Source organism: Cupressus sempervirens, chromosome 10, assembly GCF_028749045.1.
Source record: "Cupressus sempervirens isolate cs-2001-9-10 chromosome 10, ASM2874904v1, whole genome shotgun sequence".
Taxonomy (NCBI): domain Eukaryota; kingdom Viridiplantae; phylum Streptophyta; class Pinopsida; order Cupressales; family Cupressaceae; genus Cupressus; species Cupressus sempervirens.
The window spans coordinates 17,685,278-17,699,798 of NC_143127.1; the positions used below are offsets into that span (position 1 = coordinate 17,685,278).

General features: G+C 34.1%; 1 protein-coding gene across 1 annotated transcript in view; it reads left to right on the plus strand.

Moving 5' to 3' along the window:
- Positions 1-14,134, plus strand: part of LOC149532350 (putative ADP-ribosylation factor GTPase-activating protein AGD8) — a 28,511-nt gene extending 14,377 nt beyond the window's left edge. Inside the window, exon 7 of the mRNA XM_089806929.1 lies at positions 13,496-14,134. Coding sequence (XP_089663055.1) covers positions 13,496-13,603 — 108 coding nt within the window. The 3' untranslated portion in view covers positions 13,604-14,134. The remainder of the gene's footprint in view (positions 1-13,495) is intronic.
- The last annotated feature ends 387 nt before the right edge of the window (positions 14,135-14,521 follow it).

Genomic DNA, 14,521 nt, shown 5'->3' on the forward strand with positions numbered 1-14,521 from the left:
CTAGGTACTTTTGGGTTTGACCTTGCGTGCGCATCCCTGGGTTTCATTGGAAAGAACGAAGAGGACTCATACCCCTAACTCTATAGATGATGAACTCTCACATTTTCCATTACAAAGGAGAGTAACCCAACACAAGGCTTAAAAAGGTAGAAAGCATGTCCCTTTGGCACTCCTGGAGCCCTCTCTCACCTTCGGAGCTTGCATGGAACATACAGCTACAACTACTCTCTAAATTAAAAGAAAAACTGCAACATACATACACAACTGTCCTATGATGGAGATGATGAACTCTCACATTCTCCATTACAAAGGAGAGTAATCCAACACAAGCCTAAAAACTGGCAGAAAACATAGAGTTACACATTTTCTTGTTTCCAGACAATTAATTCAAAATTTTCAGATTCAACAAAATGGAAAATTATGTAACAAACCAGGATTATGTAATTATTTTTGTTACATAATTAATCCTACTACCCCCAGGATTATGTAATTATTGTTGTTACATAAATAATCTTACTACCCCCAGGATTATGCAATTATTGATACAGCGACTGAGAAAGCAAAGTGAACAGACCAGACTAGTGAGATTGCTTGTAATTTTACCTAGCAACAACATTGTGACCCTGTGCTCTTGTAGAAAACTTGTTCAACTCATCCTCCTTTTGATAGAGCATCAACTATCCATCTTTGCAAGCTCTCTTGGCTAAAATCCTCTTCTATATCCTAGTTCTCTAAGCTTATTTCAATTTAACAAGTAGATCATATATTCACAGACATAGCTTTATTGTTTGTGGGGAGGCCAGAATTTTTATTTATAGCCTTTAACCAAGGGGCCAAAGAGAATTCTATGGGTGTGCCAGGAATAGTAGGAGTCTGGCTTCTAAGTACCATAAAAGATGAAGCAATAGGAGACATGATAATTAGCAGTGGGGGTTAGCTAGGTAGTTGCATGTAGCTTAAAGATTGGAGATACAAGATGGGCAAGCAATGGCAATGCCAAGGCAGAAGTAGAGACCTTTGAATATGCCATTTCTTTATCTGAAATGCAGGTACTAAAACCTTGTCCTGTGCTGAAGTTTTTTCCTTCGTCCACATTGGAGTCTAAGCCAATAACATGAGAAAGGTTATGAAAATAATTCTCCTTCAACGGAGAACCCATGTATCCTTACGCCATGGGTTCTGCAACTGGGTTACTCATTTCAATTGAAGGCTTATTAATGAGAAAGTAACTCAAGTTAATGGAGGTGTTATGGATTTCAGTATTGCCACAATGACTGTATGAGTTTATGCAGTAGGATTTGGTGTACTATTAATATCCAATTGCAATTTTGATCACTTTCACAGTGTATTTGCAATCAACTGTGGCACCAAATGCCACCTTGCTTTTGATGAAGTCAATTAGTTATGTCCTCATCATTTATTGCAAATAAATAAAGTTCAGTATTGCCCTCCCAAGGTACATGCTCCAGACTTCCCTTTTTATAGAATTAATAAATCCAACCAAATGTCTCTGCAGGTTTCAAAATCAGAAAACATCCAACAAAAACAAATATTCCCTGATCGGTGCATAAGCTGATAACAAACCAAGATATCGAAGGGAAGAATGTGCTCTCTGATACTCCTTGGAATATTCCTTGCTTTTGAGCCATTAGCTTCTCTTTTTATAGAATTAATAAATCCAACCAAATGTCTCTGCAGGTTTCAAAATCAGAAAACATCCAACAAAAACAAATATTCCCTGATCGGTGCATAAGCTGATAAAAAACCAAGATATCGAAGGGAAGAATGTGTTCTCTGATACTCCTTGGAACATTCCTTGCTTTTGAGCCATTAGCTTTTCCGATTCTCCCCTAACAAATTGTTTGCATGCCTCTATGTTGGCTAATGTGGAAGTTGCATACTGGGTAAACTTACAAGGCAACTTTGACCTGGATAACTAGGTATAGATCATATATCCCCCACCATACAGCTAGCTTTACTTCATTGGCCTACTCTAGTGGAAAACAAGGTATTGTAGCTGCTTTAACCTGAGCTTAAGTTGTTGGCTACCATTCATTGTAAATCAGACATGCATTCGTAGTCCACTTCGGCAGAACCAATTTAAACTGATCTGTCACAAATTTAATATTCTATAAGTAAGAAACATGTAAAAATCACCCATGGCTTGTGCATCGTCAACCTGTTTTATTAGAGGTCAAGATTAATCTACCCTATTTAGGGACATTTTCCAGAATTATGATGAAGGGTTTTACGAACTGAATTTACATGTCCAGTGATTCTAAATTTATAAACTGTTAAAAAAATTGTATCATATGATTAGATAGGGACAAGAAATCACATCTTATAAGACAACAAGCTTTTCCGTTCATTTATAGTTTAAACAAGAGCTCCTGTGAGAGCTGGAGTCCCTGCCATGTAGAAAATGGAGAATTACAAAAAAAATGGGTAATATCTGTGATGTGAAGCATGAAGGAAAATAATCAATTCTTTCCACGGTGCATAGAACTTTAGAAATTCAATCAGACAAGGCTAAGAAACTATGAACAGAAAACCTCGCCTAATTTGAAGTTGTCAAAATAGAGTCCCCTGTAGGTGTCTTTATTCATATGCCATCTGAGATATAAGATATATTAATTAAGCTAAATAAATTGCTCTCAGATATATATAATTTAAAATGGTAAGAGGAAGAAATCATCTCATAATTATTAAAGAAATATTATTTAGAAACAACATTCATTTCATAAGCATAAATATTTTATTGTTGAAATGAATTAAAATATATAACACAAAAAAATAATAATATTAAATTTTTGAAAAACTATAATAAATATTGATTTATGTAAATAAGAATATTTGAAATTTAAGTAATCAATATTAATGTTTCAACATATTTTTTATTATGTTTATATCAATTACATAAAGAGTCTGAAAATCTAAAGCTCTATAAGTTTCGTTAATTAAATGTTCTAAAGAACAAAAACGTAAAAAATGAAATAATATTCAATAAAATTCCAGGAACAACAGTAATTTTTTGAATATGCATTTTAATGTAGTCCAAATATCAATTAATAGATTAACTGTTAACCATTCAGTATTCGGCAGCGACCATACTTTATGTTTTTAACGATTTGTAATGTTTGTGGGTTCTTGATGTGTGTCAAAAATGGATTCTCTGTCTGTTTCTTTGGTAGCTAGAGGACACATGAAGTATAGTACATAAATTTAGTGACAAGTGTCTTCTAAATCCTTTATAGAGTTGTGGCATGTTACAGACAGATGTCTTTAGCCCCTCTTCAACAAACATTTTTTGGCTGTCATTTTTCTCTTTGTTCATTTAGTTCGTCATTTCGCTGTTTTCACTCCAGATGGCCTTGATTAGATTCTTGCTCTATTGGAGTGCTTCAATTTTTTTTGAGTTGAAACCCAAAGTTTGGGTATAGGCATTCGGTACAAGGGAGCCGATCTGAGGACATTATCAATTCCTATAGAGCTCATGCATTTCCATGATGTGACAATGTGTATTCTACTGCTACTGGATCAAATGCCTTGCTCTTTCTATCCTCAACTCTACCGAAAAATTGGATTACCATTCGTCTATAATAGATATTGAACTGCGTACATACTATTGATTGGTTTTTCCAGACTATGATTTATTTTACTCTTTTTTCTTGTTCAATATGAATGTTAAAGTCTAATGCAAATCGGCAATTTTGAAGAGCTCCAAAACATTTCATTTCAGTTGGAAGGTAATGGGCTTGTACGGTTCTAATCCATTCAATTGGGGTAAATTATGAAAAATCAGCCTTGAAAAGACCTGCAGAGAGTGTAGGAAGGAATTGCTCCATAATTAAGTGAAACAGAATCAAAAATCTGGAAAAGATGTGAGAGGTTTTCTTCTTAGCCTTCCATTCCTCTTGAAATTAGCTTTTTTAATGTAGTGTGTATAGATACTGTGGTTTTCTAGTTACCCTTCCATTCTCTTTAAACTAGGTTTTGTTGCCAGCAGAAAGTACTGATCAAAGAATATTTTAGACTGCAATCAAATTGGAGATTACAAATGCTGTATACAAATTGGCATACTGTTCTTTCAATGCATTAAATGAATGATTTCATTGAAATGAACCATTTTTTATGCTACCTCCATCTCCATCGCTGCTGATACGTCACTAAAGACTCAACATCAATGTCTCCAGCATCAGTAACATAGGATTTACTATAGTTTGCAGAAGTTACAACACAATATGCCAGGAAGTTTTCTCGTATGACTCGGATCTGGTTGCTATAGAAGCTAACCGTTCTAATGGTGCTCCAGAGTTCCTAATTATTATGATATAGTTTTGCAGGGGCATTCTTTAAAACTTTTATCATATGAGAAAATATGTAAAATATTTTACATCAAATACTGCCAAAGTTGTTAATTCAACGGTTCCATCTCCAGGGCATGGTCTGGGCACCCATGAGAGGATGAGGTCGAGCCTGGGACACCCAAGAAAAAATTGTAAGGCACAAATCTCTGCGCTATAAACAAACAAATCCACATTCCTGGACAATGCCAAACCTTGCTGCAGACTTCGCTTGCCAGTAACTGCTATACACTGTCTATGCCAGAATGAGAAAAAGATTTTACACCGACTTGCAATTTGAAGTTCTCCATGTCGGTGCCTTCCAGTGCTGTATTAAAGCCACTGACAAGCTTTAACTGCTCTTCCAGATTTTTGCACGGGTGTTTAATGCACAGTAAATGCATGCCTATCTGTCATATTGTTTTTTCCCTCAATTTTCGTCTCGAGAAAATCATTTTCTGCCCGGGAAATTAGCTTCTACCCAATCACAAATTACAAAATAACCGCTAATAATGTAATTATTAAATCAGACTTTAGATTATCCAAGATACGATGCTTCCAAGGTGTGGAAAAAAAAATCGAAAACGGGTCATGTGGGAACATTAGTTCCCTGCCTTAATAAGGCAGGGACTAATAATAAGTACATTTATTCCACCTGTGCTATGGTTTATCTTTAGAAATGTGTTGGTTTCACACTGTAATGGATTTCCCTGAAAGTTGCATAGAAAAGTTATGAATCTCTTTATGATAACTAAGTTGCATGCACATTAGAGGTCAAGTACAATTGCAATATTTGCAATGCAGTTATTATATCAGGTGTAATGTCCCTTGTTGGGACCTATAATATATTTCAATTCCTCAATCTGAACTTATAGCAGACCAAATTTTATATATCTCATTTTTTCTTGTATATATTGTTTCATGATTGATATTTTTTAATATATCTTGATATGCAAAATGATATGTATTTCCATTATATAATTTGTTATTTATTTTTATTATTAATAATTTTATTAATATTAATATTAGTACAAATCACTTTATAATATGATTATAAATATTATATTGTTTTATATAATCATATTTTAATATTAATATATTTTGCAATACTATAATACGATTAATGTTATATTATTATTTTATTTATTTACTATTTATCTATATTTTAATTAATATGAATCTTACATTGACCGGGATATCACAGTTCTCCCCTCTCAAATTTTGCTCGTCCTTGAGCAAGATCATAAATTTTCTCATAGAGCCAATATCCAAAGCATATAATTGGATGCAAGAAGACATGAGGGATTCATGGACTATGCATGAAAACATGAAGCATACACAAAATAAACATGTAGTGCATGAAAAGACAAAGTAGATAGATGAATGCATGAAGACATAAATAGACAAGATGCAGACATATAATGCATGCATTTTTTATTAATGCCTTACAATTTGCAATAAGCTAGGGTCAAGAAAAAGATTTACAAAATTTACTTCTTCAATAGAATCCTATAGCCACAAGTGAAATTAGTATATACATGTATGTATAAGTTTCAAAGAAAATGTGAGTTATGATAAATTACTCCAAGAAAATCCCATTCTAAGTCCAAGAGCGGAACTTTGGCGCCGTTGACCTCAGCGGCAGTGTTTATGCATCCACACGAGGTGGCCTACTTAGTGGGATGCTTGTTTTGTTTTACTCTTATTATTATTCATAGTCGAGAAGAATGCTTAGGATGTAAATAGATTGCTTAGGCACCAAACTCAATGGTTTCCCTCAAGGCTTTATGGATCAAAGCCCCTATGCCTTTCTTGGATGTGTCCGCAAGGCGCTTGGGGATGTTGATCGTATCCTTTCTGGGAATAACTGATTAGCTGGATTTACACTAGCCTCTCCCTAAATACACTTTTGTTTTCCCTGCTAAGGCTACCCGTATAGGCAAGTTAATAATCAACTATATGTGAATTGAAAAGGTCGTGCTATCTCTGTTATAACTCCGGCATCGAAGGAATAAAGAGATACAATAGGCTGCTTTGACCCTTGTGAGTTGTCTATTTATATATAAATAACGTCATTATAATTGTATTCTGTTGAACTGAATAACACAATTAAATCAATAGTAAGTTTTGGCAAGTTAGGAAAATTCATGCTATTCTGATTATAAGTCTGGCTTAGAGGGAATGCTAAGATATAACAGGTCGCTTTTAGACCAAACTCAACAGTCTTCCTCAAGGTTTTTTTGTAGATCCAAGCCCTTAAGCCTTTGTTGGACATGTCCTCAAGACACTCGGGGATGCTGACCCTTACCTATCTTGAGATAACCTATTGCTGGATTTGTACCAGACTTTTCCATATTGTATCCCTATTTATTCCTTCTAGCTTAGACTTATAATGGGACTAAGCATGGATATTGTTTAAGTGACCTGATTCTAATTATTATAATAGATAATATACTTACCTCAAAGATGCATAAAGTCTTGTTCTGCCAATAGAATATCCTTCCTTCTGTGTTGGTAATTTATTTTATGTGTGATTGTAGAGTTATTCTTATTTGTTTATCCCCTTCAAGGGTACTGTGTATAGTGGTTTGTTGGGTTACCTCCCGATGGTGCTTTCTGTTATTTAACAAAGCCTTATGCCAATCCTTTTTAAATTTTATGTCCTTATGTTATGGAGTGATTGTCCAATATTTATGGCTGTATATGCCGTTTGTGCAAACAATATTATGAATTCCTTTTTTGATTGTTTCTTATCTGTGTGATAATATTATTGTTTTTTCCTTGTATATTAACTTGTTCCTCTTATTGTTGATCCCTCTTATATTATCATATTTTATTAACGGCCATGTATATACTCTCTCTCCAATATCCTCTACTTGGTGGGATCCTCCAATTCAAAGCTCTTTATCTGTATGGGCTACGTAATATTCAATTATTTTCATTGATGTTTCCAAAGTCCCTTTTTTCACATCGGTTCATTGTATTCAAAGCTTTTTTCCACATCGGTTCGGTTACGGGTTGACAGAAACAATCATGAATTGCATTTGACAAACAAAATATGTTGCCTGTTCAAAGCATGGTGCATATTCAGAATCATTTTTGACACATGTCGAACCAAAAAAACAGTGACTGAAACACCTGTGGTTTTCTCCATACATGATAATTGGAAAGATAGAGTTGTCATTTTCTTCAAGCATGATTAATGGCGTGGAAAGACAAAATTGACTCTTAAAGATTTGGATGTTGTTGAAATATGGTCTTATAAAAGAAATCATTTTGTCTTGTCTAAGCCACATTGAAACAATTACAGCTGTCCATACACGCAAAAAATATGGAAGAAGTCTAGTCTCTATATGTTAAGATATAATTATGTTTATCAGGCTTCTGCCTGCTAGCATATTGTTCATATTTATATTTTGATGGAGAGGCTTGAAGACAAAAATGATGTGGCTAAATCAAAGTAACGAGTATCAGAATTGGATCGGAATCGGCAAGGCCGAATCAAATCGTGAATTGGCCATGAATCGCCTATGAATCGGCAAATTTTAAAAAAAAACCCTTTAAATTTAGAGATTTTAACAATTTAAAACTTATTTCATGCACCCTTTATTGAATATAACTTAAACACACTATAACATCATCAAATAGAAGTTAGAACTTAACATACATAAACATGGAACATAAATGATAAATCCATCACATATGTAACTATGTTACATGTAAAATGTAAATTGTAGGCTAGCTGAAGTAAATAGAAATCATATGATCATAATGATTCAAATCATAGAATGTATGTAAGATTAAGATCTATAAGACATCAAATCATAAATGTCTGCAAGAATCTAAGATGAAGATCCATGAAATGTATGTCTATTAGTAGTAATATCTGTAAAAAAAAAAAAAAAATAAGGCTCCAACTCAAGCCTCATCATCATCATCGTCATCATCATCCTCAAGCTCGGTTGCAACTTCGGCCTCAGCCTCTGAGTATCCAGTATACCTACTAGAAAGGTGTCTAAGGTAGGTCTTAGAGGACTATTGAGCCATATCTCCTACATGTAAGATGGGCTCACAAACAACATCACTACGACCTATGTTTACACGTGTGCATTTACTAGTGCCTGAACGTGCTCTAGCTGCCTCCTCTGCCATGGCCATAGCCTCAGCCTCTAAATCCACCTGGTCAACCCACTCATGGTCTTCCTCAGTGAAGATTAGATCCACAGCCTTAGTGAGCCATTGATTCTGGATCAATCTCCTCCAGAATGATTAGAGAGGAGTTAGTGTCCAAAATCTGTTTGATCCTAAGACGAAGGTTGTAATGAAGAAAGATAAGATCATTCAATCTCTGCACAGTCAACCTATTTCTCCTCTTCGAGTGGATGTGCTCGAACATGGACCAACTGCGCTCACACCCAGAAGCGCTGCTTGGTTGACTTAGAATATGGATGACAATTTTTTGAAGTTTTGGGGTTGTAGGCCCAAACATCTGCCACCATTTATTAGTCTCATTTACAATTTTAAAATTACATAATCAACAATTAAAATGTACAACTTATAAGTCAAACTTTAGATTCATGAATATATTATTTAATTTTTACTTGGCTATATTGTTGTCCGAGCATCTATGACCATCTGGCCAGAGAAAAGTGGCCCTTCTTTATTATTGAACTTGTTGAGCTCAATGGTTGCAGCTGCACTATCCTCATCACTACTTAATGTTTGGATCACTGTATATAACACGGTGAGAACCTCCTCATCCGCCTTGAAGTCAGGACGGAAACGAAATGTCGGATTCAAAAAGTAAGCTACTACATGGATGGATAGATGAAGCTGATTCTACCATCTCCTATCAATGATATCCCAAATAGGGGCATACTTCTCCTGCACTCTTGCATACTGGGCTCTAATGGTCTCCTTGGCTCTATCCATGCTCTCATATATGTAGCCCATAGAGGGCTTCTCCCCATTAGTAGTTTGTAGGAGAGATACAAGGGGCTCAGTGACCTGCATATAAAGTAAAAAAAAAATTTGAGTCAAAACCTAAATATAAAATAATATAACTTAAAGTAAAACTAAATCATTAAACAATTAAATATTAAATATTAAATGCTAAATAGTAAAATATTAAATGTTAAATTGGAATAAATTTACCTCAAGGATTTCTTTAGTAGGTTTCCAAAAACCATCATCATCAAAGATGCAATTCACCACATCTACCTTTGCAATGGTTGTAACATAGGAAGATGAAATCCGCTCCCACCCAACAAACATGCTCCTCAAATCTTCCCTTGATGTCAACAAAGACTGCAGTGTGATGGAATTCGAGGCAAACCTTGTGATGCCTGGACGAGCTAACTCCTTGCCTCTTACGTACTTCCTCATTGTGCTAAGGACAAATGAATGATTATAAATAAACTCACATATATTTTTTGCCCTTTAGACACATGATTTGACCCACTCAAGCTTGCCAATTTCCTCCAACATGAGGTCAATGTAGTGTGCTACACAAGGGGACCAAAATATGGTGGGGTGCCTTTCCATCAAAAGTTTACCTACAACAATTTTAAGTTAATTAGAAATTCAAACATATTAGAACTTAAGAAACTTAGAATTATAAAATGTTCAAAATTAAAAAAAAAAACCATTTTAAAACTTGGAAAGTTAAAGTTTACCTGCAACAACATAACTTGCTTCATTATTTGTCACCACCTACACCACATGTTGTTATCCCACCTTTGCTATGACTTCCTCAATAACCTCACATAAGTATGTGGCATTTTTTATATGAGCGGAAGCATCAATGGATTTGAAGAAATGGTATATCCTACAAAACAATGAATTATAATGGATCATCAACAAATAAGCAATCAACAAATCAAACTTTGAAATATTTAATCGTGATTCACAATTATGTATGTAGGAAAGTAGAATGATCAATCACCTCCATAGGAAACAAGAAAATTGAAGAATGTTCTATTTCCTCTTATCCGTCCAACCATTAGTCATGATGGTGCAACCCTTTTCGATCCACTCCTTTCGGTGCTCCTCAAGCTCAACCCTCCTATCCTCTACCATTTCATCCAAGAGTTATCCACTCAACTCAGCCTCAGTCGGGGCTTTAAACCCTGAACAACAAATAGCAACTGCATCTATTATGTTTTGCCAATAAGGAGACTAGAAATTTAGAAGTCAAATCATTATGCAAGCTTGTAAAGCGAATCTATGACTAATAAATGAATCATAAAACAAGTAGATATAATTAATGTTTTACTTTAAGTTTAACCTTAAAGAAAACAAAGAAAAAAGAATGAATTACTTGGCTGCAACAAATGAAATATTGCAATAGTACCAAAATTTGCAAATTTCTTTTCTGGCAGCATCATGAATCTCCTTGTTTAAACCCATGCCCTCAAGCGTGGGTTGTGAGCCAGGAGTGGTGTGGGGCACAAAGTCACTATCCATTTTGTTTTTCTGCACTCTAGGCCGCAATAGGTTGGAGTTGGGCTCAATCTCAGTGTAAGATTGACTAGCACTAGCACTCACATGAGCACTAGAGCCAGGACAAAAATGAGGCCTGGAAGAACCCTTTCCAACACAACTTAGGGATGCGGAAGCTGATGCAGATGTAGATTCAGCTACGGGAGCATGGGAGCCAATAGCCCTTAACCCTTCAAGTTGCATTTTCTTATTTTATTTCTCTTGTTTATATTTTTCTAATGCCACTAAACAAGTGCGTTTTGCCTCAGCAGTTTGTTGAGTGCAAATTGTAATATCATGTCCAGGTATAGCATCAATGAGGTATTTGAATCTGTAAATACCACCAGAATTTATTTCTTTACAAAACATACATTTTGTTTGAAATTCGTTTCTTCCAGGAAACTCTTCGGTATATTTCTAGCATTCATCTTTTTAACTCATTGTGGAAAATGAAAGCAAAGGGTTGCTACAATAAGAAAATTCAAGTAAAATATCAAAGTTTGAAACTAATAAACAAAAGCTACAAAACAACAAACCCTAGTTTGCAATTTAGTAAAAGTAAAAAAATTCAAGATTTGCAAATGAAAACTAAACAATTTAACAAAAAATACATAATACACTAACATGCAAAAAAAAATCAGCACTTACCTCTTGCAAATGAGTTGAGTTGTGTTGCTATTGACTTCTTAATACTCCCAATGCAATTTATGGCCTCCTCAGATGGACTTCTGATCTCTTTGGTGCTCTTCCTTCTTGCTGATTGGAAACCTGTGGTTTTTCTTTTCTCTTCTTCTCTCACTTTTCCTCTCTTCTACTCATGCTTAACAATTATAAGGTCCTTTAGGGTTAAAACAAAGAGGAAAAGTAAAAAAGAAAACAAAAAGAACACATGTTTTATTAAAAAATTAAGTTCACTTTATGGCTTGCCGTGTGGCCAATTCAGGGGATTTTTTCCATGAATTAATCGGCCATTCATGTGATTCATGGGAAAAAATTGGCTGATCTGATTCACGACTCATGAAAAATTGCCTTGGTTGAATCGAATCGCCAAACCGGCAATTCAAGTGATTGCATGGCGATTCTCAGAACTTTGGGTTAAATTAATATTGAAAATAGTCAAGATTTCAAGAGAATTGGTTTATATGACAAGCGGCTATGTTGTTTGTCTCAGTCCGTTTGTATATGAATCTAACATGTTCAATGCTAAGATAAATAAACCTTTGGTTTTGCAAATGTACACTGATGAGTGTCAGTTTGAAAATCGACAAGGGATGAGGAAAACTAAGTTGAAACGACCTAGTTATTCTAGCTTCCCGTTGGATAAAGATTGTTATAAATATGTCTTGCTTGGAGTTCAAAAGCATGATTCCTCTGAGTAATAAAATAAAGAAGTTGTAAATATCTGTTGAAAAGAAAATCAGTTGCTGTTATTATATTGATGATATGTATGTTGGAAGAGTAGCATATGATGAAAAATCTGTAAAATGAGTACGACTCTGAGTGTTGGTGTTGGAAGTAATATAATAAGAAGTTCCACCCAGTTGATCTGTAATTACATGACTAGCAGAGGCTGTAAGTGTTCAACATAACAGTTGTTTTAGAATCTGATATAGTATATTATTCTTAGAGAGTGCAGTTGTTTTCAAGATAAAATTCAGATCTGTTATATTTCGTTCTTGTATCCAAAGTCTATTGACCTTATTGGCTGTGTATCTTTTCAAAGTCCCTTCAAAGTTTATCGGCTGCTACCCCATTTTCCACTTACACTTAATTTGGCTTCTATATCTTCCACGTGCCTTTCCTTTATCTATTCTGTATGCAGCCAAAATGATTTCTTTGCTCTTTCATGTTTACTGATTCCATATATTCTATGTCTGCAGGCATCATAGACTATACATAGACTATATGTCTTATGTATTTACATGGTGTCAGGATGCTAGCTCTGATACTATTTGTAATGTCCTTACGTAATTTATTTTAATTTTTAAATATGAACTTTTTGCAGACCAAATTTTATGTATGTCATTTTCTATGTATGTTTTTGAGTGATTGATATTTCTTAATATACCTTGATATGTGAAAAGATGTCTTTCCTTATATTATTTGTTAATATCAATTTATTACTATGTTATTATTTATTAATAATTTTATTAATATTAATAGTAATACAATTCACTTTATATTATAATTATTAATGTTTATCATTTTATATAATCATATTTTAATATTAATATATTATGCAATACTATAGTATGATTAGTATTATATTATTATTTTATTTATTTATCATTTATCTATATTTTGATTATATGAACCTTATTTTGACGAGGATATCACATTAGGATGCTTTGGAATATCATTCCGTTTTCCTTCCTGTTATTTAACCATATGCGGAAGGGTCCCTTAATTTGATGTTTTTATTATTGTATATGATGGATTTAACTTTGAGTCTTTTGTAATAAAATAATCTATCCATGTAACAGTTGAAATGAATGATCTATCATTTATGCAAAACAAGAACTTCCTAGTTTCAGTGATAATTATGATGCCCAGGCAAGCAATATCTAGCATCAATAGAAGAACGTGCCATAAGCAGATAACTTTCTTCACTTTTTTATATATTGTCACTGGTTATGTCACTTACTATCCATTTTGATTGCTACTTCTTTCAGGCATCCCAAGACATGTCAACCATAAAGAACATAGCCGGTGAAACAGGCAAGAAGTTGACTTCATTAGCATCCAACATCTTTGCAGACCTTCAAGATCGTGTTCTCTGACCAGAATCTTGTTAAGGCTTTGTGGCTGTGACTATTATGTCTTTTGTGGCTATAAAGTTCCAGTGTTAAGAGTCTGAAATTTTCATTGTGTTGTGTTTCTTGTGGCTGTGGCTATTAAGTCTCTTGTCTTGGTTGGCAGTAATATTCTTAGGGTGGTCTACATAATTTCTTAGAATAATGTATTTATTCATTCTTTTAAAAAGAAAATAAATGTCGCCAGAAATTCCATCACATTTAATATTTAGGGTTGATTCGGTGGGAAATTAAGCCATTCTTCTGTGAATGATTGATAAATTAGCATGGAATTGAGATGTAATAATGCTAGGTAAAATTTTCTACTGTACCACTATTAGAGAATATTTTGATGTGTGTAAGAACACTATTGTCAGTTTCCAATTTGTAATAGTGGAAGATTGCATTCTTTCCATGAGCTGTTATCATCATGACCAACTGTGTTGGTTTCTCGTATATTGAGTTTCCTATTGTACTTCTCTTCCATGAGGGTGGTTAAATATTTCTTCCATGTTAGAATCCTTTTGCGTTATGAGGTGTTATATGCATCAAAAACTGTCAGTTGAGAGTTCAGCATTGGATCATGCACTCGAGGTCAATTTTTTTTTGAGTGATCTCTTCTATAAATATATTACTATTAGGCTGGAGTTTGATGTTAATTTTTTTGAAGGAATCCTCCCGAGTTATGATTGGATGACAATATAGTAATATTCGAGCTTATTGTTGGCATTCTTTCGTTGTCAAGATTTCAATAAAAAAATGCCTTTGAACTGATTTGATTTATATTTTATAATCATGAGATGTGGTCTGTAAACGTTTTTGGGTTTTTATTTGGCAGTAACCCTTTTAACCAAAATTTGTTTTCTTAAGCTGGAGTTCTTTCAAAATAATAACAAGAGTTCATTG